Source organism: Corvus kubaryi, unplaced genomic scaffold (genome assembly GCF_017639235.1).
Source record: "Corvus kubaryi isolate FWS band 111438036 unplaced genomic scaffold, C.kubaryi_AGA036_p1.0 split3-73, whole genome shotgun sequence".
In the NCBI taxonomy this organism is placed as follows: Eukaryota; Metazoa; Chordata; class Aves; order Passeriformes; family Corvidae; genus Corvus; species Corvus kubaryi.
In genome coordinates this window covers 20,904,114-20,931,982 of record NW_024582091.1, presented here as the reverse complement: position 1 = coordinate 20,931,982, position 27,869 = coordinate 20,904,114, and the positions used below count along the sequence as shown (strand labels likewise).

General features: G+C 39.6%; 1 protein-coding gene across 5 annotated transcripts in view; it reads left to right on the top strand.

Moving 5' to 3' along the window:
• The window catches only part of USP45 (ubiquitin specific peptidase 45), a 49,469-nt gene that overhangs the window by 537 nt on the left and 21,063 nt on the right, over positions 1–27,869 (top strand). For 2 of the 5 annotated variants that reach the window (XM_042017233.1, XM_042017232.1), the window contains exons 1-8: positions 2,669–2,764; positions 8,067–8,176; positions 10,265–10,434; positions 11,919–12,022; positions 12,408–12,508; positions 21,018–21,163; positions 22,406–22,501; positions 24,614–24,744. In XM_042017233.1, the coding sequence (XP_041873167.1) occupies positions 8,077–8,176; positions 10,265–10,434; positions 11,919–12,022; positions 12,408–12,508; positions 21,018–21,163; positions 22,406–22,501; positions 24,614–24,744 (848 nt within the window). In that variant the 5' untranslated portion in view covers positions 2,669–2,764; positions 8,067–8,076. Of the gene's footprint in view, positions 1–2,668; positions 2,765–8,066; positions 8,177–10,264; positions 10,435–11,918; positions 12,023–12,407; positions 12,509–21,017; positions 21,164–22,405; positions 22,502–24,613; positions 24,745–27,869 lie in introns of those variants that run through there. The other 3 variants (XM_042017229.1, XM_042017227.1, XM_042017228.1) reach the window with 2 other exon arrangements.

The window sequence follows — 27,869 nt, the reverse complement described above, 5'->3', positions numbered from 1 at the left end:
GAAGCGCCGGGCAGCGCTCCGTGGGTGCCGCCGGCAGCGGGGAGGGGGGCGCCGGGCGGGCGCGGGGCGCGGGCTGGGGGCGGTCGGAGGGGGCTCTGCCCCGCCGTGGCCCCGGCCCGGGCGGGCCGCCCCTCCCCGCTGCCGGCGGCACCCACGGAGCGCTGCCCGGCGCTTCTCCCGCCGGGCTGGTGGCCAAGTGCGGCTCGTGTTGGGTCGCCGGCGACGAGCTGCTGGTGGCGACCTCCCGCTGTCGGTGTGGAGCGGGTTAAGCCTGCCGAGACATAAGAACGGCAGCGCCGGGCCGCCTCCGTGACCCGCAGCGCGTCTCGCGGTGTGTTAGACTGAGGGCGGTCGGTGGCGGCGCCTGTGGCCGGGTAGAACTCGCGGCCCGGTCACCCGGCGGAGGGCACGGGGCTGCGGTGCGCGCCCGGCTCCGCGCTGCGCGGCTCCCGCGGCCCGCGCTGCCTGTGCCGGCCTGCAGCTGCCGCCGCCGCCGCCTCAAGTTGGTGCTCCGCGCCCGTGCCCGGGGATTAGATGACAGCCCGGTGCCGGTCCTCGCAGTTAATCTGAGACGTGGTGTTCTAAACCCATAGCTGCAACTCTCCACGTTTTATTTATTATTGGGATTCTCTGATTTGATTCCTTTTTTTTTCTTTCTGTCTTTTGCTGTCACGTCCTTTACTTTAGGACTTTGTCCTGCCCTTGCTATAGCTACGTTGCTACTTGTGCTGTTAAGCAGGGTATGCACGACAGCATATTAAACATAGGTGCAGTAGAATGAAGACACCAAGAACATAGAAGCAGATGGCAATAGCTGCAGGTGTAGCACTCTATTCTAGTTGCATGTCATCTTTAACTACAAGTATTTCCCGATTCCATTAAATAATCCTCATACAAACATAAAGAGTGGAGTTGTATTTAAAGGATTCTTTCCCTTCTCATTTTCTAGCTTTTTAAATAGAAGCATAGTAATGGCACGAGCATGTGCAAGAATGAAGCAGAATATGCCTTTGTGAAATTGTTCTGGTGTTTACTACATTTGTAAATATTTTGTCAGATTTCTTCATGAAATATTGAAGACCTGGTGCTCTGTAGCTTTATTTCTATGAGGTTCACAGAACTGCAGCTAGTGTCTCAGGGGTTCTGTTTTGAGCATCAATTGTAGATCGAGGACAAGTTGTTCCACTTCAGACATGCCATCAAAACAAACTGGGGCAGTCTGTGTGGAGGAAGAAAATGGAATAAAATTTTTTGTTCTTGGTGGCAAGACTTAGACTTTCAAAGAGCTCAAACTAGTAGTAACTTACTGTTTTATCTGTTCTACCCTCACTGATTAACCAACTCCCACAACACCCTTACAGAGTAGATAGGAAGTTATGTGCAGCCATTGTCTTCCTTCATCTGCTCCAGCTCAGCCCTTTAGGCAGAGGTACAGCAGGAGTCTTAGCTTAAAGTATTGTCTTGTGTGGGTTTCAGCCTTCTGTCTCACACACATGCTGCAACCACAGTTCCTTTATTTCTTCGAATTCACAGAATTAGCATTTCTCTAAAAGTCCTCTAAAGTAAATATTGCCCTTATTTTCTGTTATGACATCTTGGACTGCTTTTTCCCCAGTTTTTGGCCACATGGTTGTCCTGGCAGGGTACTGTGGGTTCACTGGTTACTCTCCAGCTGTTTCAGTTCTTATGCCCTCAGATTTTCTATGGTGATGGCACAGTAACGTTGGTGTTTGTATCATGGGAGTCCACAGTCTGTCATCTGACTGCCTTTTCACATACAAAGTTTTCACTTGCAAGCCAACATCATTAGTTATAAGCTATGGCTCTTTTTATAGTACTTAGGTGTTTTGCTTTTTAAAGGATGAGTTTTCTAGGAAGACCTGTGTTGGACCACAAATGCATCTACCCAGATGTTTTTCCCTTTTGGTGTATTATAAAAAAACCCCAAACATTTAATGCAGGATAGAGAACATAAACAAAAGTTGCAATTTGCTTTATGGGGCTGGATGTTGACAGGTATATCTGAAATTTTCCATATAATTTTGCTATAAAATACTAGCAAAAATATGTCAGCAAAGTACTACTCTCTTTACCCGCTCAATGCTTTAATATACTCTAGTCATAAGTCCAGTTACAGAGTCTTTTCATTTTTGTTTCTGGACACATCTGGCTTCTGTTCATCTTTAGAGGTAATTTTTCTGTGGCAAGTGGTTTCAGAAGGAAATCTGAGGGGGATTGTGCAGGATACAAACATGAAAGTTGATGAAACATGCTTAGCATGGGCAGCTGGATAAAGTGGATTAATGAAAGTGAGAGATGCTATGAGATTTTTACTGTCACTTGGAAAATTGTATCTAGCGGTCCAAAGCCTCTGTCTCACTCCTTGCTCAAAAAGTACATCAGTGTCTCACCCTTTTAGGACTGTGATACGACGTCAGGATTGGCGTTGAGCTCCGGTGATGGTGTAGGATGTGTGATGTACCTTTGGGCTAGGGAATCTTGGAGATGGCGCTTTCAGAATTTCAGATGACATTTTCCAGGGGAAGAAGCTTGGCTGCCACTACCAGTCAGCAATTCTGGTCCTTTTACTGCTCTCGCAGGCAGCGGGGGCTCATTTTCCGCAGAGGTTTCGGTGGCTGTCAGAGCACGGAGCTTCCCGGCCTGCTGATGGGTGACACTGCCCGGCTGCTGACTGTGATGGATGTGGGGCCTGTTTTGATTGCGTGACACTTGGTCTAGTGGCGAGCAAGCCAAAATGTCACAGGTAACGCTTGGAACAGATGTCCGAAATACATCAGCTTGCAGCTTACATCAAAACATGCAGCAGTTGTGGAGGATCTGGCATTACTGATCCATACAGGGACCTTTCACAGATGTGTTTCAAAGCATCTTTGGACTTAATCTGCACATCTGTGCTGTTCCTTAATACCTTTGGTGCAAGGCTGCTGTTGACAGCTGGACAGTTCTGTTAACATGAAAGTGCTGTCTTTCTGTTAGCATGAAAGTTTCTTTCACATGAAGTGCTAATTTTTCCCAGTATTCAGTGTATGCTCTGCCCTTTCAGTATGACACAGGTTTTTCTTTGCATTAGCAATATAAAATGATACAATTTTAACTTGAAAGTTTGACAACAAGTGGTGAGACAGGTGGAATTCAGGATACCTCAGATGAATTGAGAGATTGAGGTAAATGTGTTTTCCCCAGCTTCTTTGAATTTAGGTGCTCACTGATGAAATAATTAACAATACTGGTTCCACAGTTAATGGGCAGTCCTACTGGCAGAGCATTACCCATATCTGAAATAGTACTGGAGATTATCTGTAGACTCACTTGGGTACATTTTATAGAGTAAGTATGCTTAGGCTGGTGGGTTTTGCATAATTTTTGTCTTGTTTGCATTCTAGTAATGCAACTGTAATCCTAGTTAATCAAGAATCAGAAAAATACTGTAATAGGTATTACACAAATAAGAACAAAAATGTGGCACTTGTCTGAAAGAGCTCACACCCTAGTTATGAGAAGAGGGGAAAAGTGATCTAGGCAGATGGAAGCAGTGATATGGTATTAATCAGTGCAGCAGGTTGTTTCTGAAACATACTGGTGGTCTGGTTTGTGTTTCTTATAAGCATCATGGTGAAGGTACAGCATGGAAAAACTCCCTGAGGTGACACATTTCAGCATTTAGTAAGTGAACTGTAGACATTCTATGAGGAGGGGCTCAGCTTCCGGGTAAGAAGTGCCAGATGATAAGATGGGAAAAGGTTTTGGGAAGTGAAGACAGTTTGCTTCTCCCACTCCCTTGCATAAAGATGTTGTGAAGTGGAATAACCTGGTTGGTTGGGCTGGTTTGGTTTGGTTTGGTTTCCCAAGGAAAAGTGATTTTTAGTTCATACTAGCCTTGTAACTTTTATTTGTCTTAGCTGTACTGAATTACTGTAAAATGCAATTTTTTTAAAAAGTAGCAGTTACTTATTTTAGGAACTACATTCAACTCTTGTAAGTATCTAAATATATACTTTATGAAGAGGGTCAATTTCTAAATATAGGAATATGAATGCTGTTAAATAGAGACTATTTCAAGCATATCTTACATTTAAAGTAGTCTAGGCACACCATAGATTTAAGTTAACAAATTCAGCACATTGATTTTTGGCACTCTGTCAAATCTGAAGCTTTTAAAATTAGATAGGCAGATCATTCTGCTGCTTTTGAAGTGGTTTGTTCTTTCTAGAATGGTGGAAATGAGCAGTTGAGTGAGGAGGTTTTGATCTTAATCAGGTTTTTGTAGGAAGACTGACATTAGGAGTCTTTTAAGAAGTGAAAAGTCAACTGAGAATAGCTAGTGATGGTGATGATTACACTTCAAACTCTTGTATGCTGAGCTCAAAGAATCTGACCACGTTTGGCAAGGATTAGTTCTTAGGTTTGTATGAAATGATTTTTTGAAAGGAAAAAGTTTAGGTTTTTCTAATCTAGGTTTTTGTATTTTTTGATTTTTCCCAATGAAACTGCATAATTTCTATTTAAGATTTTTACTGTGTGCCAAGTAGAGATGAGGGTAGAGCTAACATACCCTCTAAACTCAGGTTTTTCTGCCACAAAAATCAGTGTCTTTTTATCTGTCAGATACATTAGTCAAATATCGTGTGCTCCATGACTTGATTTTATGTGTGCAAAATGAAGAACTTAAATGTATTTGTTTTTCCATCACAAAAGGAAACTTCAAGCAAGGGCTTGTGGTGGCTTTTCTGCATAGGAAAAGGAGGAGAGTCTGTCCCATTTAGGATACTCCATAGTTGGTGGCTATAGACACAAAATACTCATTGGACAGAGTAAAAAAATATGAGAATGGGTTGGAAAGAGGCAAATCATGGGAATACTACCATGGTTTTTAATCTTCAGTGTGTCAAATTTGTTTTGTCTGAATTGTTTTTCTCTTTTTTTTTTCCCTTTTCTCCTGCTTGTCCTGAATGGCTTGTGCCTATGGCCAACAATAAGCTATAGAGCATCCCTTTTGTTTTTTTCTTAGCTGTATTTTATGCTTTCTTGAATCTATGTTTGTTCAGGATTTTCATTCCAATAAAATCTCAAATCTTTTATTTCCCATGAACTGAAATATTTCTGAGAAGTCATTTCTGAAGCATCTTAAGTTTCTTCCTCATTTAACTCAATTAAATATAACAATCAAATTCCTGGCATAAACATTTTGATTTTGAAATTACGTTGATTGATGTTGATCATGTTTTTATTAAATGGGATCTTTAATTTGTAATGTTTGCAGTCCCTGAATGTACTGGAAAAGGGCAGACAGTACTCCATATACACTGTGCTACTTGCATCGTAGATTGTGTGGAGTAGCTCATTGCTCTTACCCTTCCATCACACTGCTGTGCTTTTCAAAATCAGGCACAAACCCTGGCTGGCTAAGTCCTTGATATGCTCTGGTTTTTCCAAGAGCTCACAGGTCAGTAAACATTGTCTGATGGATGTCCATCTATGTGTGTGTCCATGAAAAGTAATTAATCTAATGGTCCATGTTGTCTTTTCCTCTGCCTGCTCTTAGTGAAAGGAAACTGAAAAGTGTCTGGGCTGTGCAGAGTGAATGCAGCTTCTTACACCAGTGTTCATTTCTAATGCCATGTTGATTATGTTGGGCTTGAAGTGCCATGTTTTCAGTCATTGTGGGTATCAGCTGACGCTGTTTTTTCCCAGTGTCCTGAGGGTCCCTAGGATACGGGTCCAGCAGTGGTCTGTGTGTGCTCTGATCCAGATCCTATCCCCTGTGCTGTCAGTCACTGGAGTTCACAGGTGGTAAAGGCTTGCTTGTATTTCAGCTGCTTGGGCCCACAATTATTTATTTGAGCCCTCTAAATGTACTGATATGAAGATCACTTTCATTGGGATGAAGTCTGTGGTTTGGACAGTTTTACATAATCTGTCCAAAGAGATCAAAATTGTTATGCTGAGATGAACTCATAGACTGTTTATGTCAACGTTGAATCACCTAAACACAACCATGTTCCTTTAGGGAGGACATTTTTGCTGTCTTTGCTACTGACTCTTTACATAATTTAGTGTAGGACCTTGTGTTTTCTCACAGCAGCTCTATAGGCCTTAGTGTTTGATGAATGTCTCGATTAATCTTGTGCTCAGTTAAGCGGCAGTGCGACAAGTGGTGATGGGTAGTTTCACATGAAACTTGGGTATATATGATAAGCTGCCAAGGCAGAAAGACACAGATGAAGTTGTTTGAACCTCCTCATGTTTTAGGGATGCCAGGTTGCATGGCTGCTGATGGACATTATGTGTGCTAACATCTGTTGGAAATATATAATCAAGAGCTGGAATATGTAGGTCTTTCTTACTGTATGAACAGGAATTGTGAACCCATGAAATCAGCAAAGCTGAATTCAGTGGCACTGTTCACTTGCATGTCTAAGCTTTATAACCATAAGTATAGGAAAATTTGAAATCTGTGATTTAAGAACATGGTATTTAATATAGTGTAAGCTAATTTCTACGTAAATGTAGCATTTTGCAAAAAATGCATTGTGTTTTTGCAAGGCTTGAGGAGACGTGAAGCTGTTGATGCAAGGAAGCAGCAAGTAAAGATTTCTTTCATACTCTACAAAAATTTGACTTGTCCAAAGCAAATCTCTAATGGGTAGGTTCATGCAGAAAACCTCCAGCACTATTAGCATGTGTGGCAAATGCAGGGACATCTATCCAAATCTGTAGGAACTGGGAACAGGAACTTGGAGGTACAAATTGCCTGCTTCACTTCAGGGAAGGCTGTTTAGATACCAGTGGTGGTGGTGCTGTAATACCGATATTGATGACTGTTCTGCTGATTGGCTTGATGGATAAATAAGGAGAGGGAATATTGAATTCAACATAATGGTTGATTCCTGTGTCTCTCAGAGCTTCAGTGGTACAAAGGTCTAAACGCATATACAGAAAAGATTAAAAAACCTCAAGTAGACAAACCTGCTAAACTTTTGCAAACTTAACTAATTGATCTGTAGTAAGAATATACCTTTTGGTATTCCCAAATGTAGGGCGTTTTAGAGGTTTCCCATACCTAAGTGCAGTAGCACAGTTGAAAATCTTTGGTCCTGGTGGCTCAGGTGACACTGCTAGCCTGTTTCTGGTGCACAATAAGATGTCATTTTATTTCTGAACAGAATGGCTCACATGTTTGCAGTGTATGAATATTTGACTATTTTATGTTCATATGCTTTGTATGTGAAAACAAAAATCTGTTTTTATGAACAACACTGTTAAAAGACAAACTGTAAACTAAGCCCCAGCGTCTGTCTGATGCACAACTACAGTCCTTCAGTGAATTCACATTTGGATTTTGATTAAATGACTGGTGTGTCAAAATCTCTGAGGATTTTTTTTTAAAGTTTACTGGCAAATATCTATGCTTTAATTCTGTTCCTCATAGGACTTCTTGATTAATGACACAAACTTCCTATGAGAGACTTCCATCTTTATGGATTCTCCAATGTTTAATAGAGGGGTCAGCTTGCACTCCAATCTGTTGTCCCTCATAGGATAGAACACTTTAATCAGATTTGGAAGACTTTTTTATTTTCTTATAGTGTTTGAAATTGCTCAAAAACTTTTAGGGAATGTGCCAAGGGTAAATGATGACTGAAACCTTTCATAAGGGATATATATTAAGGAAGAGAAACATTTATTTTGATGAAGTTTTTCTGGTATGTTATGGTTGTAGCTCTGTAATAACTTACTTTGCAATAGCATTATGAAGAAAATCTTGATCTCTCAAATATTTAACACCACTGCTTAGAAGTGAGTGTGTCCCCTTTTCCTACAGATACAATTCATCATGTTCTGTAACTGATCTAGCGACATTCCTAAGACTTCCTTCCTGACACGGTCATACTCCTTGTTACATAGTAGCTGACATTAGACCAAGTCTAAAACTGCGTTCGCCAGGTTCTAATGTGTGGTTTCATCTTGTGCTTTCAAACTTGCTACATTCGATGAAATATTTCAATAGCAATAACAATAAAGCCACCTCTGTTTGTCTTTCCTAGTAAGCAACAGATGCGGGTGAAAGATCCATCAAGAACCAACCCTGAGAAGCCAAAGAGAAGCAAAAGGCCTAACAGGCCACAGGATGAGGACTCTTCAGATGATATTTCAGGTAAGTACATTAGATGATGTTTGTCCTGAGGTTGAGGATTAATAACTTCCATGTTGACTGATGAAAACCACAAATCATGGTACCATGAAATACTTTTCTTGCTTGAATTTATAACAGAAATATCCCCAGTCAAGTGTTTATGACATGATCAGCTGTTACGCTGCATGACTGCTCTGAAGGGCTGGAGAGTTGGTTGATCTTCGATGACAACCTCTTCAAAGCAGAATGGTCCTTTCCTCTCCATGTAAGGTCAAGCACGTGTGGCAGGAGGCTTCTTGGCTGAACAGGGAGCTTCCAGCTTAGCGCAGAGGGGAAAAAGAAGGGCAGAGAGGGTGGAGACAGGTTTGGGCTGCCCTTGCAGAGTGTGCAGGATTAGGGATTAGGTAAAGCAGCTTCAGTTAGATTTGGATCTGATGAGGGATGTGAAGAATAAGATGAGCCTGTATGGATACAGTGACAGTAAAATGAAGACTAGGGTGAGTGCAGACCTCCTGTGTGAGGGGGCAGGGGTCCTAGGGACACAGGAGGAAGAGGCTGAGGAACTCAATTCTTCCTTTGCTTCTGTCTTCACATGTAAGCTCTGCACTAGATCCTCTTTGGCTCCTGACCTTAATGGGATACTTTGGGATATAAATATTGTCCAGAGTAGAAGATTGAGAGCTGTTAAACAGGCTGGATGTGCATGAGTCCATGGGGTCAGATGGGATGCATCTGAAGTTGCTGAGAAAACTGGTTGGCGTCATTGTGAGGCTATGCTCTGCCATCTAGTCATGGCAGCAAAGTGAGGAGAGCAGTTGATATGCAGGATAGGTCTGCCATTCAGAGTGACTTAGACTGGCTGGAGAAATGGGCTGGCAGAAACTTCTCAGTGTTCAACAACGGCAAGTGGAGAGTTTGGCACCTGGGCATAACCACATGCAATTACAGGGTGGGAATTAAGGGCTTGAAAGTAGCTTTGCAGAAAAGGTCCTGGGGGTCCTCATGCACACACTGAATAAAACTGAGCTGTGCTGTTTGTGCCTGCTATAGGCAGGATTGTATCAATGAGAGTGCAGGGCAGGTGGGGGATTCTTTCCAGGTTTTCCGCATTTGTGGGACTTCATTGGAAGAACTGTGTCCAGTTGTGGGCTCCCTCGTCCAAGAAAGGCTGACTTGTCAGAGTGAGGCCAATGGTTCACCCCCTCCACGTTTTTAAGGAGATTGAGAACATGATGTGGGATGAGGGGCTGAAGCAAATGTCTTTGTTTAGCCAAAGGAGTGAAAGTGTAATTTCTTTCATTGACTGCCTGATGGCAGTTACAGAGAAGGCAGAACCAGATTCTTTTAGGAGGTCCACAATGAGAGGACTATAGGCAACAGACCAAATTTAGAGCATGGAAAATTTGACTAGGTGTGAGGAAATTTATTTTATTTTCACTCTGAGGGTGGTCAGACAGAAATCTGATTTTCCAGGGAGTTGGTGAAATCTCAGTCCTTGAAGATAGTCAACACTCAGCTGCACAAAGCTATGAGCAAACAGATCTAAATTAGTAGTTGGGACTACTTTAGATGAGGGCTCGGACAAAATGGCCTTCAGAGGGTATGTCAAACCTAGGTTATTCTGTGACATAGTGGAATTTGTGCAAAAAAATATGACAGAGAAGAATGGTTGATATTCACATTCAGAATGAGCAGTTGTAGTAGGGATGCATGGGTATTTGAAAATCTTTCTTTATGGGTTGAAAAGAGGTCAAAAGCCTGTGTTATGTGCAAAAATAGATTTATGTATTATTTTATTGTCAAAAAAAGGGGAAATTAGTTTTGTACAAAAGTAATCCTTGGACTTTTGTACAAAGTAGTTTATCTGGTTTTAAGAGGTGGCATTTATTGACTTGAAAAGAATTTCCATTATGGAAAGACTGAAAAAGATTCCTTCATAAAATTCAGTATGTGAGGAGCAGCTGGCTGATCTTTCCTACTTTAATTCTGTGCTGATTTTTTTTCCTAATGCTGAATTCGTTGAAGATTATGGTCTTTCAGCGTACATGTGCTGCCTTTCATAGCTATTATTTTTGATGGATGAAAGTGAGTCTGTGTTATTTTCTGTAGGCTTAACCTGCCAGCATGTGAGCCAAGCAGTGGATGTGCATCATGTGAAGAGAGCGGTGGCTCAGAGCGTGTGGTCAATCTGTGCGGAATGCCTGAAGGAGAGGCGCATGAGCGATGGTGAACCCGTGGCGCCTTCAGACATCTGGCTGTGTCTCAAATGTGGTTCTCAGGTACACAAGTGCACTCACTTTGCAGAGGTGGAGTTTCTAAAGGATACAACTGTTGTAGATCCTTGTCTGTTTGGCATCTCATTACCTCCAGAGGAACAGTGTGACATAAGTGCTTAGTTGTGAGAGTCCATGCTTCAGCTTCCTCAGGAAGTGGGATGTGACCTTATGTTCTTGTCTCATTTTTGGCAGAGTTTAGGGTTAGCTTTATGTGTCACGGTGAGGTGTGGCATGATCAGTAAGTGACAGTCCTGCCTTTTCTCTGTTCTTATCTGCATCCTGTTGCCACTTAGAGAGAATTGGCTCTGGGAACTATGTGGCTGCAAAATGCATCCGTTCAGCTGGCTCCTCTGCAGAAGTTCCCACAAATAGGAATGAATGAATGAAAAACCAAACGTGTATTGCTGAATGAGCTTGTGCTGTGGACACTCAGTTGCTAGATTTGATTGAAACCAGGGAGAAAGGACTGTGCTGGAGTGAGAATGCTGCTTCTGTGGCATTAGACTGGATCAGTTATAATGTCAAATCATGGCCTCAGAGTTTAAAATGGTAGGTCCTGACCCCAACGGCTTGCACAGGTTTCTGCCCTGGGAGTGAAGTAAAGATTGATACAGCAAAATTCAGTTTATGGTCATTGTCAGGCTTGATTCAGCCAATAGTTGCCTGAACAAAACATTTCACAATTTTGGAATTTCAGTTGGTTTTACTATAGTAAGGACAGAAGCCAGCTCCTACCAGTATAATATGAACATACTTGATTGTGCAAAGAAACGTGCTATTCACAGGGTTCAGAAGATAGTTAACTAGATCTGAGGAGGACTCATATATCTTGTTTGAAAAATTCTAGTTAAGGAGGGCTTTTAAAAGGAGTTAATTCTGTCTGCTTCTTCATGCTGTTAAAAGCTTCTAAAATTCGTGCCTCATTCAGAGCCAGTCCTGAATCTAAGTCCCACTCTGTTAATACTTGAACAATTGCAAATGCTTTCTCTTGAAATTGCTGTTACAGAAATGGTGTGTTCGGAGCAGCTTTGTAGTACAAAGCACTTTATGTACTTTTTTCATTTGCTGTCTGGAATGCATTTGACATTCTTGAGCAGTGAGAGTTACCTATGCTGTCCTTTTTCTTGGTATTCTGTGGACTAAATATGCCATGTAGTTGTTTCATTCACAATTACTAGAGAATTCTTGCTTTTGTGAATGGTATAAATTTTTGTCTATTCGTATTTATTCAATACTTATCCAAAAGCTAGGGATTATTTCTATTCACTTAGAACAAACTTAATAAATCTCTATATTTTTAATTGATTTTTTCAAGTAGAGAAGATGAGAACGTTAACTCCTCTCAATCCTTAAGAATGCTAAACGAATAGGGCAGAATAGCTTCTTGTCTAATTTTGAAAAGTGGAGTTTTTGTAATTTATTTACTAATAACATAGTCTTTTCCTTCCCTTTTCCCACCCTTACTGGGTTGATGTTTCCATTTTTAGGGATGTAGTAAGAATTCGGAAGGCCAGCATTCTCTGAAACACTTCCAAACTGCACGCACAGAACCTCACTGCATCGTTATCAACCTAAGCACATGGATCATATGGTAAGAATCAGTCTGCAGGTGTTTGTGTGTGCTTGTATGTAAGGACTTCACGTGACTTAAAGTAGTTTCTTCTCATGATAAAGACTGATTATGACAGATAAAATTAATACTTTCTGTAGAGGAAGGGCAGGCTTTCTGGAGACAAAATACGTTGGTCCATTGCGTTCTCTGAAATTATTTAAATCTGTAAGGACCACAGTGAATTGGGACTGATCTATAGAAGAGCGTATAAGAAATGAAGGAATTCAATTCTATTCCAATTTTTAGTGTGAAAAATTGAAACTGAGAGCTTAAGTAATTAGTGTGAGGTTGTTGGCAAATTTGCCAAAGCTGGGATGTGCATGCGGATAGCCCTGGATTCCAGTTTGTCTCTTCTTTTGTTTAGGTGTTATGAATGTGATGAAGAGCTGTCAACACATTGCAACAAAAAGGTTCTGGCTCAGATAGTTGACTTCCTTCAAAAACATGGTGCCAGGGCTGAACCAAGTAAGTTTGCACAAACAATTTTATCTGGAGATACCTGTAATGTACTGTCTCTAAAAATAAGCACTTCAGATTTTGAGTCCCATTAAAAATACAATTGAAAAATTATGTACAATGTGACCATAATGTAATTTATCATTGCAGAGCTACTTGGGGAAGTAATGCCTGTCAAAACATAATGTCACTTTTTTTCTCCAGTATGATTACATTTTAAAAATATTTTGGGCACTGTAGGACAGTGTTTCCAAATTTTGTCTTTAACAAAGAAAATTTACCATAGAAGAGTTGTTACCTTAAATAAGATAAGGCCATATAAATTAATGCATAAAAATATATCAAAGTGTACACTATACATTCACTATAAATAAATTTAATTTTATCGGTATGGATGTATCACAACTTAAATTTTTCAGATTTAAATTTGTTCTCCACAGTTAGCTAGATTTGTTTAAATGGATTTTCTAGTACTCTGTTGTTGGATGTAATGTCCCTTTCTGCTATTCAGTTTTAATTGATAAAATGTTCATTTCTATTAAAATAAGATAGTATTAAATTATTTTCTTGTATTAGGAGCCTAATATACCTTTTCAATATATGTGATAGTTGATAGAACTTTGTATGTGTGGCCTTCAGCTGTCTACTCTTGATAATGTCAACTTTATTCATCCCTACTGTAATGCACTTGGCAGCATTTCTGGCTTGTGACTCAGAGAGTGCATTGAATTCCAGATTTGCTTCTCAAAAACCACCTTGAGTAAATCAACTGGTTAGAAGTAAGAAAGGAGAAGGGTTGCCTTACTGAATGACACTAAGTATTCTTCTAGCTGCATGTGCATAAATCCTACTGGTTTTAAGAGGCATTACGTATTTTTTGAGGGATGAAGATGAAGGACTACTTAGAAATACGATATTTTGATGTAGTCACAGGTTGTATGTTAAATTATTCGATTTTAATAAATTGATATATTGCTACCTTTTGCATCTTTTTTCTTGGAGCAGTTAAAATACAGCATGTGATTTCACTTTTGTTCACAGCTTTCGTTTCAAATTTATGTGTAATAAATGGGTGTTGCAGCTTTCTTGCAGATGAAAATGCTCTGGTGTTTTTTCAGATAATGTAATGAAAACAATTTTATTCCATTACTGTACTGAGTGAGTGATACAACTTTCTGAGTGATACAACTCTGTGCCTCATGGCTTAGATTCTTAATTCGTGAAACTTCAAAACATCTAAAGCTTTCAAATTATGAAGTTTAGACGTATTCTGTGAAATGTCTTAAAGTAAGCAACTAAAATTCCAAACTAACTCAGGAACAGTAAGTGTATTATAGCAGAGCAGGGTGGCATATGTATATGTTTCTGCTGTATATGCATTTGTGTTTAATTTTGATACTCAGTTTTGAAAACATATATTTCATGTAAGTGTTTGCTGATATAACTGGGAACTTTGCTGTAACTGGAACCAAAATTATATATATTTTTTTGTTTAGGGCTTAGACATAGCCTTGCAGGGTGCCTGCCTTGGCAGCAAGAGGTCTGAACATGCCAGGGTTGCTCCTGCAGGGCAGTCACGTCTCCTGCTCCATTCTGGGAAAGGGTTGAGGCTCAAGTGCAGGCTTGGATTCATGCATAAAGTGTGTGTGTGTACTTCCAGTGATGTTTTAAAGGTGGAAGTCTGTGACCCTTTCTACTCTGTCTGTGTTGAGCAGTTTGGATTGCATCCCTGAAAGCTCTGGAAACATGGGCCCAAAAATGATTTGTTGGGTTTTCCTAAGTGGCAAGGAAAAGACAGAAAAGCTCTTTGCCTGGGACAGTCTGTTGTTTTGGGCCAGGCTCCTTGCTGGAAGAGGCTGGAAAACAGCCGTGTGTTCATAAATGACTGGTGTGCATGACAGGGAACTCCTGACCAGAATCGGCACTCCTGGTTCATTTTGATAAATGACAGACTTGGTACTTCCCCTACAGAAATCTATCTAAGGTTCTTTTCTTTTCATTAGACTACCTTTAGGGATTCTAAAAAAATAAAACCTGAAATTGAAATGAAATTCATGCTGTTGTCCAGAACACAAAAGTACAAGATGTATAGCTGTTAAAATTCACTCTGCTTTTGTTTTGGTTTAATTTTTTTCAGTGTAGCATTTTATTTCATGTTCCATTGATATTTTCAGTGTAACTGTCATTCTTTAAATTATTAGTTGGTGTAATTTTTAAAATTTATTTTGTATATTCACCCCTTAAAAACATAAGCTAATTTAAAAAAAAAGGAAAAATAACTTGTGAGAAACAAGTAGTGTAAAACTGACAGTTAATTCATATTTCTCACTTAAAAATTAATCTTGTGCTTTTTTCCCCACTGCTTTTCCATTTCTTTCTAAAAAAGCAGTCAAAGTGAAGACAGTTCTCATGGCAGAATGTGGCACTGTAACAACAATTCATCTTAGGTCTGGATTTCTTTCTGTTGTAACAACTGGTTGGCATGGTGCATCATTAAAATTCAAATAGCATTGTGTAGAAATTTCTGTAGAAATGCAGTATGAACATGGATTAAGTAGCAAGTGAGGGCTGCTAGGATTTTTTTTTTCAGTTCTCAGAAGTGCAGGATTCATTTAAAGATAAAATGATCAGTTGAAACATGTGAGGGAGGGTTATATAGATTTCCTAATTAATGCATCTTGGAAAATAAACAAAAGCAAAATGCTTGTCATTTGGTACTAATGTGGTGGAATAGTGTGGCAGCAGGATCCCTGCTTTTCACTCGGCCTCTCATAAAGATTCAACTTCACTTCAGCTGTAAAAATGTGCAAATTACATTACTACTACATGACTGACTTTTGTAATTACATTAAGCGATTGAGATAAATCCCAGTGCTGGGTTCCCAAAAGAATGCTTGCAGCTGTGTGATTTTCACATCTGATCCTATGGTTTGTTGTACCCAGCAATGCCTGCTCTTTTCTTTTTTTTCCCCCTTTTTTTTAGAGGAGTCTGTTTGGTTAAGAGGTCATGTTGGGCACAAGCTGGAAGAAAAAAGCAAGATTGCTTTCTAGGGTGTACCACCCAGAAATCTGTTTTGTGGAGAAGGTTAGCAGGCCACGATGATTTCCACAGAAAGGCAGGTGCAGTATTGTCTGTGTGGCACACTTGTGAGCTTCACATGGACATAATGCACATGTAGTACACAGGAACCATGCTGAGACATTGCAATCTGTGTGTCTGCTCATTTACTGGAGACAACAAATTGTTTTGCAGTCTTAAAAGTGAATCTGATGTGTATTTTCCTTTACAAAAGCCAAATTATGTGTCAGTGGAAACATAAGATTGCATACTTTTTATAGAGCAGTTAATTAAATTGATTTGTGTGGCAATAGAATGGGAAGGAAGAAGATATATTCTCGAATTTTGTAGTTAAATTTATTGTTGGGAAGGGACAAGGAGAGAAATGAGATTTTGCTAGTAAGTTCAGCTGCCCGGATTTGCCAATAAGTGAAAGTTAGAAACTTGATTTTTATTTTGATGGCTATAACTGATGTATAAAAATAGATATAATTTTACAGTACAAGTGAGAGTTACTGACTTGTATGGAAAAACAGGTAGTGTGATGAATAACTTTTCAGGTTTGCATTCTGCTGTGGATATTATCAGTTGACAAAAGATCATATTGAAAAAAATTGTATTCTTTCTTAAGTGACTTTTACTACATGTAGTTTGGAGTCATAGAAGACCATTCTATCTACTTAAAATTCACTAGCAAAATGAAACAGATTATGTTGTTTCTCTGAATCTTCTGAATCTGAAATACACTTTGGCAAAATGACATTTCTGTTATTGGTCAGAAATTTCTTTCAAATTTGCTTTTTTTTTTAGTAAGCTCCTTGCAAAGGAATGAAAACTGAATCATCAACAACAAAAAAAAATTTAAGCATTCTGTCATTTTTAACCATGGATTCTTACCTTTCCTGTCCACTTATTTACTTGTGAGGTGTAACACAAGTCGTCTGAGCATCTGAGGGTCAAAAGCAGTCCTTGAACAGGTTGCTCTTTCACACTGTGCAGATATCTTTTCTAGTTTATAACATTGTGGCAAGACTCAAAGAAATAAAATTACTGTTTATAATCTTTGATTTGCTAGGGTTGTAACACTGCAAGAGAAATTGGGCTTTTAAAATGTAAAGCTAGTGCCCATTTCAGAAGAAAACCAGGATGTTTTTCTAAGGGTTGGATTCTCATTGTTGTACAGTGTCAAAAAAAAATCTAAATGTTTTAGATAAAAAAGGAGTGCCAGACAATTTAGTAGCATTTTGTAGAACAGCATGATGAGAACTTGGTAAAAGAAAGGCAGTCTATTAACCTTGCTTTTACTGTGAAGACCTTCAGCTGAAGTACCAGAGTTGTATTCAATAGAAAAGGCTTGACCTTGGAATAAAAGTGCGTATTCCTGGAACCCTTATTTTTAATTAAAAAAAAGATGTGTTGAAAAGATGAGCAAAAGTGCTTACTCCCCTGGCTGAAAGAAAAATTTGATGTCATTTATCTTCTTGCTTACATACCATCTGCACCCCCAGACACAGCTCAGTTTCCGCAAAGGCGCTACAGAAGTCCATGTGCGCTGCAAATGTTTGAAATGCTGGTAAAACAAATTGATAGGGAACCCACAGTAAGTTTTCTTTTGCAAGCAGATGTGTCGGCACCGCGTGTGTTTGTACACCTGGTCCAGTAAGTGGCTCTGCTTTGTGCAATGAATCGTTGTCCATGTTAACGTTGGGCTTAGGAATCTCAGTCACTACCCATGAGGCTGGTACTGGGCAGCTGTGGGACAAAGCAGTGTTCCCTGCCTCCCGAGAGCTTATGAGACAGGACCACAGGTGAGCAGAGCAGGCACAAGAAAAACTGAAGAGAAGAGCAGCAAGAAAAGGGTGCTTTGCAGGCAAGAGCTGTAGCAGAGGAGCAGTTTCTGCTGCCCTTCTTCCCAGGGCTCTGGTGGGAAGGGGGTTTCTAGCATGGCGGAGAGCTGGGTGGTGGCAGGAAGCTTCACCAAGCATGAAGGCTGTGTCTCTGTACAAAAGCAGCTGTCTGAGAGCTGGAGGTGGATATCGTGGTGGGACCAGAGGCAGGCACTGACCTGGTGCCTATGGAGAGCTGGTCAGTAGGGTGTGATGATCTGGATGGAGAGCTGGGCAGTGGGTTTTGGCAGAGTGCTCAAGTAGGGTGTCTCTGTAGCCAGATACACTTTGTCAAAAGAAAAGAAGGTTCCGATGATCAAGGCACAACTTAAGTGAGAGTCTTCCTTTTATGGCTGGATTAGAAAGGTCACCTCTGCATGAAAACAGCAGAAAGAGTCTGACAGAGGGGCATGGTCTGAATGTGAGTCCCAGGCACAGTGGGGATGGACAGGTTTGCCTAGGGCCGATGTCCACACTACCTGAGAAAGGCAGAGAGCTTAAGGGTCACCATGTCAACTTTCTAAAAGATGAGTAAACTAATGACAGAAATCAGTCTGAATTTGATTACTTCTGTGCTTTTCACCTGCCTTGCTGTCATTAATGTTAACAAGGTCCTTTATAACAAATACTACTGCATGTGGATGGATGAGTTGGACTACGTCTTTTATTCTGTTTGGCCAGGAGCTGAAGGTCCTTGTGGGCAGCAGCAGATGACAGCCATTTTGATGGAATCCTTCAGCTGGGATCCTTGTGTATATACTGGCTTAAAAGTCACTTTTCATACCCCAAAGCACGCCTGTTAAATTACAGGATTGCAAGATTGAAACGGCAAGGGTCCAGGAAACAGTTGTTCAGTGCAAATTCACTTTAAAAAATTACATATTAGCCTTTTGATTAATAACATGCTTGTAGCCTTGGGTTAATCTTGCAGAAGGACCCTCTAGCCCCAATCTGTAGAAGTATTAGCTATCACAGTCATTACCAGCATGTTGTATTAAGACTGACCAACTCTTCACATGTCAAGTAAACATTCAGCTTCAGGCCTGTCTGTCATTTATCACTGAGCCGGGGACACTGAACAGAGCTAAATTAAAAACTGCTGTCCCTCCTCTGGCTCTGTATATGTACTTAAACATATCTGTGTGTTATAAGCAAGGCAGCAGATAATGGTTGTAATGGCAAAGCAGCGCTATTCTGTCAGGACTTTTTCACAGATACAAAAACATAGTAAAACGTCATGTGGATTGTGCTTTTAAAATTATTTAAAAATCAAGAGGCAGTAATTAAAACCTTCTGAATGGAAGGAGGTTCCTAACTTTGATACCAACATCCAGGCATTTTTCCAATTTCCTCTACTTCTCCTTATCCCTATACTAATTATCCAGCTTTGTGGCAATCGGATGTCTGGTTCTCATTTATTGTGTTTTGTAACTGTGTATTCATCCAGCTCTTATCACAAAGCTGGATGCTTCGGCTTTGTTTTCCCTCCCTGAAATAATTTATATGTAAGGTTCAGCAAATGGAACCTTGCTACTTGTGTGAAGCTGCCATTTAACCATGAAGTGAAATGCTTTTATCGAGTTTGCCCTGCAGATATGGTCCGCTGTGGCAGTGCTGTCCATATTTGGTGGCTGTGCAAGGAGAGCCAGGTGGTGCTGCAAAGCATAGCACAGTGAAGCGTGGACAGATCTAGGTTTGACATTTGTCATCCTGTACTGCTAAAGGGAAGAGAAAAATCTGCTTTTCCATATGCTTATGCTTTAATTTTTGCCTGCAGTTTTGTCCAGATGGCCTTGTGAACATTGTTTACTTTAAGATGCTGTCCCAGATGTTTTTGAATGCCGATGGATAAATGCAACAACTGTGGTATACTAATACACAAATCATTTCCACAATTTTGGCCTTTTTTTCCCCTCTTTTTTTTTTTTTTTAACCATCTCTTTTCCCCAGCACTACTCTGGATGGCCCACTTCTCTGAGGGGAAAACATCTCCAGTTATAATATTAAACTTCTGAGAGTGAGCAGTGCCTTTGAGTTGCAGATACTTGCAGCTCCCATTCCTATGCTGTGGTTTTCTGGAGCTCTGTGGGTGGACAAGCCTCAGACACTGTAGAATGTCCCTTCTAAGCATGCCAGTTAAAAGGTGTTGCTTCATGTAGCCCATAAAACAGTGACTGTTTCAGGGTATGAGCAGCTCATTTGTTGTTTGTTACATTCAAAAACACTTTGTCTGCTTTTTCAAGGAGAACTCGGTCTTTACTTTGTCCTTGTACTCTCTTAATTTTCCACCTGAGTGGAAAGGAGAGTAATTTAAAGCTGTGTAAGCACTGTTAACAAGAACATTCAAAAATATTTTTAAACAGCAAAGCACCTTTAACTCTGTTTTGAAAAACTCTGATACAATTTGGAAGAATAGTTGCACCTCGATGGCACTGTAGGGTGCAGGCAGACTAGGTCAGAAGCTTGTTGCCAGATACAACAGATATTTGAATGACTTCTTTTTTATTTAATTATTGTTTTTTCATTTTCCAAGGAAGAAGGTATTTAGGAGTGTACATAAAAGAACCTTTTGGTATGAGAATTTCATTAACGTAAATAGGTCTGTTAGTTATTTCTCAAGAACACTTTAATGAGACTTCAATGTGAAACTCATTAGAACAAATACATGAATTCATATGTCAAGACAGAGATTGTAGCATCATGGTTCTTGGCATCTATTAAGTCCATAACTCGTTTACATTGACGTGCATTGTTAATCAATATTTAAGACACTGCAGATGTCAGTAATGTTCACATTTAGTCCTGCAACCATGACAATATGAAAGTTGCTAGTAGAATTCAAGGCTAAATATTGTTATCTCAAGTCTTTCTATTACCTCTAGGCTACAAGTTAATGACTGTCTAACTTTGCTGCCCCTCATCTATTTAAATAATAAGGGAAAAAGGGAATTATGTGGATGTTATAGCATAGTTTTATCAATTTTTTGTTACTTGAAATTAAAACACTAGCATTGTATGTATGTGGGTTGCATTAGCAATTCCTCAGGCTGTGACAAAAGAAGGTGGGTTGAGGAGCGAATGTAGGGATAATGAATCTGCTTGGGCTGTTGACAAGGCAGTTGGAATGGAACACTATAGTTGATAAAGACTTGCAGCATTCAGTGGTAACTTTCGGCTACCTCCATTCAGACGCACCAAAAAGCGGCCTTTCAGTGGTGTTTCTAGTGTGTCTAATGAACATATAACTCAGCTGCCTATTGCTAATAAATGAACTCAGTTTATTTATTGCTTGTGTAATTGTGGAAGTTACAGTCTTATAGGACAGTATGATTACTATGGAAGGTTTTGTTGAATGTATGTACTTGTTGAGGGTGTTTTTTTTGCCCCCCAGGGCTTTATCTGATGATGTCTGTTTTTTTGGTTTTTTGGTTTTTTTAAGACTGCATACAGGAGCTTAGAGTATTATCAAGGTATCTTTCCACGTATGTTAAAATTAATAAACATAGTCATGAAAAGACTCAATTCATTAAACTATGCAATTATGTGGTCATATTAATCTGTAATTTAATTATAGGTTCATCAAAAATCATATGTCTTCATGAAGAAAACAGTGAAACAAGTGAAATACTGAAAGGAAAAAGCCCTGGTAATGGTGCATCAGTTCCAGTTAAAGGGATAAATAATTTAGGAAATACATGCTTTTTTAATGCTGTCATGCAGGTAAGATGGAAGGATCATACCACTTTATCTTAATGGATTTCAGAAATACTACATCTGTATAATATCTATGGGCTTCTGAAAAGGTTCTGAGTGTTAGGAGTCTTCGTTCTGCTTTCTGAAAGTCCTTTACAAATTCTTTTTACTCCTTGCTATCCAAGGAGTATTTCCTGTTATAATAAAAAAGAATTCCTGGATCAGTAGCATTTTGCACAGTAATGAGACAAGTGAAAATGCCAAGTGTTTTACACACTGCATATATGTGTGGGTTGTACTCTAGCATATGGTTTTATTTGAAGTTCAGCATTATCAGTCATGACTAATGCAGGGTATTTACCATACTGGTCATATAAATAGTGGTACTTTGTGCATAATGTAAATTTCTGCACTATGCTTTGGGATGATTTTAAACCCCTACAATGGATGCAGTTATAAAATTACTTCTATTGATTATGAGGTTTTTTTCTGACTAGAATAAGAGGAATGAGCTATACTAATATACATCTGTTGATGTTAAGTGTACAGCCAATCTAATGTCCTCAAAAAAAGCAGCAGCCTTAGCGGGTTTTATATTGCACCATTCTGTTGCTTGTCAGCTGAGCAGAGACATCTCTATGTCTGCAGACAGGAGTGAACAAATGAAAGAAAACTGCTACGAAGGTGTTCTGCACCGGTACACTTTACCTTGTGTTTATGATGTTGATTACAAAACTCATCAAAGAGATACTAAAATTACAAATCGTTATCTGTCCATACTTAGGGCATCGTAGAAACCTAAGTGATCTGCAATCAGAGTTGACCAAAAATCAAGAAACAAAGCTGAGATATATTGAGTTGGTTTCACTCCTAAATTCAGGGAGGTAATACTTTTCAGTGTGCCAAAGCCTTTGTGCTTCATGGGGCATGATGAGAGGGACTGCAGAGTTTGAAAGAGGCAAATGGTTTCTAATAATAATGTCCTCATCATAAAAAAAAAAAAAAATAAATCTTGTTCAACATAAATAACAAAGTTATTACTAGTGAACTATTTTGAAATTACAGAAAAAGAAATAGATACAATTTTAGATACAGCCAGATCAGTGATTTTTTTAGAACTCTTTCTAGTGGTCTGATCTAAACCTCAGTTATACATTATGAAATATATCTGGTTTTGTCTACCTCTGAATCTAGAATATATAACTAAAGAAACTGTGTATCTGAATAATCAGCATGTTTCTTGTGTATTTTTGGTTTTTTTCCTTTAAGAACTTGGCACAGACTCATGTACTAAATGAACTCATGTATGAGATAAAGGAGAAAGGAACAAAGTTAAAAATCTGTCATACTTCAGATTCTCAATTGGTAAGTATGCACTGAGAAATACAAATTTGGGAAAATGTGGGAAGAAGCTGGAGGACAGGAAATCACATCACTGTTAAAAGCACACTGTTACTCTCCCATTTCCTTTGCATTTTAATTTTTTAGCTGGTTTATGTTGCCTGTGAACTGACTTCTTTTGCAAAAATCATTACTCAGCCGTGGAGGAGGAGGAAGAATTACTTGCTTTCACGTTTTGTCATATTGAAGTATCAAATAATGCCTGATCTCAGGAAAGAGCAGCAGGTTTATTTTTCTTTGCCATTTAATTTCTTCAGTATGAACATATGATAGAGGATATAGTCTGTTCGGCTCTAGAATGTGTCCATGAAATATTTTCCATCCCAACCCTTCATTGATAAGTCATGTAAAGTCTATTGCGTGCTTCACAGCCTGGGGGATTAAAATGAGAGAAGCGAAAATTTCAGTGAGGAACAAATTTCTTCTCCTCAAGCTCATTGCAGGCATATGGGAAAGTGTCTCCTGTGGCTATTATCCAAAGAATATTCTGCTGTTCTGGTCATGTCTTAGAGACTTGGGGTTTCATTATATGTTGTTGGCAATAAAGATAATACCCCTCTCGCTCTGCTAGCTGAAGCAAATATTTTACAGAGGATTTTTTCTTAGTTTTTTCCTTTTTTCCCCTGCTGTTTGCTGTGAGCTTTCTGGTGGCAGTGAGGGTAGAAGAGTGGTATTCTGTTTCAGATACCTTTAAAATGATGAAGATTTCACTGTGTTGCTGTAGGTGATGTTTGTAGCTTCTCCAGACGAGAGCAGTGTGAAATTCACTGCATTGCTGTCTGTATTTCCTCCAGTGGCAGTTCTGAGCAGCAACATGTTTCACTAAGTTCTCCTGAGCCACAACAGAAGTCTGGAGCTTGTTTTTGCCCAAAGGCTTAGAAAGCCATTGGGGTGTTGGGTTATGCTTGATGTGTAACTTGCACAGCCATAAGGTTGAAAGATTTATTTTTAGTTTCATGACAATGCTTACAATGTAAATAAGGTCTTTGGAGCAAAGACTGTGTTTTCTGGTCTTTATATGCCAATGCAGAATTAGACTGCTGCAGTAGTCTAATTAATAGTAATGTAGAAACCTGTAGCTTCCTGCTTGGTAAGGGGCCTTTTCCCACCTTTTGATAGTGTATATAAAGCACGTACTTTATATCTGCGTGCGTCCATCGGGCTTACGTTTTGTGTGGATCTGCTCTCTGGACAAGGCATCCTCTCCAACTGTTCATCTGGCACTTGTTATCTGTTTTTCTGAGAGTCAGGTCAGCTGGTAGGGAACACTGTGGGCACATACGAACCTTGGAGTGCTGGTGGTGTGTGGCCATTGAGACCGCATTGAGACCATTGCTTACCTGGTGTGTAAGCAATGCAGGACTATCTTCTGCTTTAAGACTGGCTTGAGTGGCTGCTGGCTGGATCTTTTCAAACCCAGAAGTGCCGGCGGGGTAAATGTTATATCAAGAGGGGCTGTGCAGGATGCACCCTGTGCCTGTCTCACAGTGCCATGGGGAATGTGTAGGATCTGCCTTCATCTCTTGCTGGGAACCACTGCTGGTACCTTCACAGCACCTGGTTCACGGAGGAACAGGGTGCGTTTCTGTGGCTGACGGATGTGTGGAAATTGCAGTGTGTAGCTCACAGATCAGAGAAGCTGGACACCCCGTTCCTAAGGCTGGGTAACAGAGAGCCACTGAGCACAATCTTATGCTGGCCCACTGCAGTGGTCACCTGGGTTGTCACTCCAGTTGAATTTCAGTGCATGTTGGGCGTAAGAGTAAAGCAGGTAATACAAAGGTTGTCTGTTTTTGTGAGAATGAGACCAGCTCATTGACATGCCTGTTTGCAAAGCTATTGGTTACCACCAATTTGCTCAACAAGAATTGTTTGGTTTTGTGACTATTATTCCTTAAATAATAAGCCTGCTCTTAAACTATTTCAATCAAATAGGTGACATCAACATTTAAAAAAAACACCCTGAAACACTGTTAAGACTGAAAGACACATTGCTCATTATCATGTGTGTAGTAACTCGAACAAGTCTTGTGTCATCACCTTTGAAATCTGATGCGTAATTTACCTTTGTTTTAGGATCCTTTGGTGGTAAACCTTTCCAGCCCGGGACCTTTGACTTCAGCAATGTTCTTGTTCCTTCACAGCATGAGGGAGGCTGGAAAAGGTCCTCTTTCTCCCAAAGTGCTGTTCAGCCAGCTTTGTCAAAAGTATGTATTGTCAGTATCTTTCACTTATTCTTTTAATTTCCAGTGATGTGTTTCTAAGGGTGCAATGTCTGTTGTCCTTTCTAAAGAAGCTGTTAGATTTTTACTGGGCAGTCCAGAAAACAGCTTGTTCATGTTTTAAAGTTGCAGGACTCCTTGTTGCATGCCAGGGTTGTACCTGCTCTTCCCATAATGTGTGGCCCAGTTCATAACCATGGACATTGAATTGGCTTCAAACTGAGTGTGAGGGGGCAGAAGAGGGCATGGTAAAACTAAAGAACATAGGACTACCTTCCAGGTTTTGTGTTTATTAGCATAAAGCTGTGCAAACACTGCAAAGTGTGTGTAGGTATTTTGTAAAAAAGAGTAAGATTTTAAAATGGGGAACCTCTGCTATGATGTCTAACCTTGGCATTGATTCAAAATTAGAAAGGGTCTAGCAAGTAAGGACTCGAAGCAGTACTGAAATGGCATATGGCTCCAGATTGCAAAGAGCTTACAAACCCTAAAGAAACTCCAGTTCCTTGGTGTGGAAAATGTTTACAGTGGTGCTTTGTAGGTACTTTCAATGATGATGCAAACATTCTTGCTTTTCAAAACACCTGTAGAAGACCTACTTAAAAGTTGATACAAATATTTAAACGTTGACTTTAAAGTAACAGAATCTGTAGAAGCAGAGTAGCTGGAGGATGGTATATATTAATCTCATATTTAAAAAAGAATAATATTGCATGATAATTTACTTGCTACATTATTGTTGCAAGGAACTTTAAGCAACTTTAAATTGCAGCCTCCTACCATGGTGTTCCAGGACAACCTTACTGAGCAGGAATGGATTTAAAAAGCTTTTAGACTAGAGCAGGGACAATTTAATTCTGTAAAGAAATAAGTCATTGCCTTTTCTTTATCCTCAAAATTCCGCTTCAGAAATGTAATATTATATTTTTCCTATTGTACTTGTCTCCCTTTTGATCCTTTTGAGCTGTAAAAGGAAATGTGTATAAAGTGACCTTACAGCATTTTTGAGTCAAACAGCAGTGTTCTTTGTTTAGCATTATCTACCTGGAAGAAAAATATATAGGGAAAAAAACTATATTGTTTTCTCACTCCTCCTCCTTGTGTTTTGAGGCTGTCTCAAAAAATGTGATTGTAAGAATTAAATTTGGCTGAGAAATGGAAGGGAAATGATTGAATAACAACAGTAGTTCTTTCCCAGTAAGTATTAAGGATCGAAGGGAAAAGATGATGTAAAACATGTTTTGAAGCTCACCTTAGCAAATTCATTGTGAAATAATCACAATGCAGTTCACTTCAGATGGCATGGCATTTTTAAAAGTGACAGGTATTTTGTATCTGCTCTGTGTGTATTTGTGTAGTCATCACACGATGTCAGTGTTAAATCTCAGCTATCTAGTTGTTCTTCTGTTGTTGTCTTTTGATCATTAAGATGTGCATACACTTTAACTAGCAGCTAAAATGGAAACATTTTAATGTGGTCAGCAGACTTTTGGTGTTTAGACATGTATCTGCCAGCTCCTACCATCCCTTGCCTTCATCCCTACTTCCTACTTCTGTTATCCTTGCAGAACACCACGTAGTTACAAACCCTTTACTAGCCCTGCTATCAATAGCAAAAGTGTCAGCCACATCCTGTTAGTGAGAAGTTAGGTGTTTGGGGGCAGTAAGGGGCTGGACAGGTATGACAGAAGGTTTTGGTCTTTGGATTGTTTATAATTGTTGGTGACATAAGCAAGAAAGGGGGTGGTTCCAGAAAATTCAGCGGTGTGCAATGGTAAAAGTAGGAGAATGAGAAATCTTTATCTTTGCCAACTTAATGTATTTACTATTTATTAGCTTTAACAGTATGAATGCAGTGTTCTGTCATGCCATTTTTACAAAGCCTTTTTTTCCCCTTTTTTTTAAAGTTGGCTTTCTGTTCTTCAGCAAGGTTGAAATGCAAGAGAGCACAGAGCAAGATTGCAGGAGTTTCAGCTAGGAAGAAGTCTGTGTTACTGCAGCATCCTCTGCTTCTTGAATGCTGCCAAGAGGTCATGCTAATAAAGTAATCCTAGAGGCAGGCACTACTTGTGGTCTTCACATTGCATTAGCATGAACTCTTTTTATGCAACAAGCAAACTTCAAACAACAAGTTTCCTAAAGAGATGACAGGATGAATGTGTAAAAGGGAGAGCTACAGTGACACAAAATGACGGAGATACATCAGAGAAAGACAAGTCAGTTAACTACCGGGGAGGAGGGCATGGGGGAGGCATTCTAATACTAATGTTTCGGGTTTATATACATTACATAAAAGCTTGCTGACTCCAGTTGCAACCGTTTTTCTTTCTAAATTCATTCTTTCCCCATCACAGATCTTGTCTCAGTACAAGTGTAAAGCATATGACCATACCTTTCTTCGGTAAGGAATTTATGGAGGAGATTGTACAGATAGTGTAGGATGGAAAAGGCTGCAGACACTGCCTTGTTCAGCTGCAGCTCTGGCATGTCCGAGTGGGATCCCAAAACCTGCAAGTGGATACACGTTCACTGCTCAAAAGCAGTAAGAGAAGTGGAACACAGTCATTTTCAGCTGCAAACTGCTTCTTCAAGAGTCTGAGGAGATCATGGTGTGAAGTTCATAATCTTGTGTTTGAAAGGGCATTTGTGGTGCTCTTTTTTTTATTAAATAACAAAAGAAAAAAATGATATTGAGTGTTAATTTTATCAAGTGGTGGAGTAGCCAGGTTGAAGAAGGGGAGAAGAAGAAAAGGAATGGATGAGTCTTTCTATAGCAACTGTTTAGTGTCTGGTACTAATTCATCCACTGTTAATTTTGTTAGTGTTGCAGCTGTCAGATGTTTTGCAAGGACAGATTGTGAGCATAGCTACGGGGCCCTTCTGTTGGTTTTCCACTATGCTGAATATCAGGACTGCAGATTTCTGACTTATCTGGAGACTTAGTGACTAATGCAACACTGATGTATTAAGAGGACATACATTTTATTTCCTTTATTTTTTATGATTGAATAATTTTATTGGTGGAAGAAAGCTTAGCTTTGCCTAGCAAGTAAATGTTGCAGCATATAAGTGATGAGTCCAGAAAGGAGTTACAGAATTTAGCTGCTTCA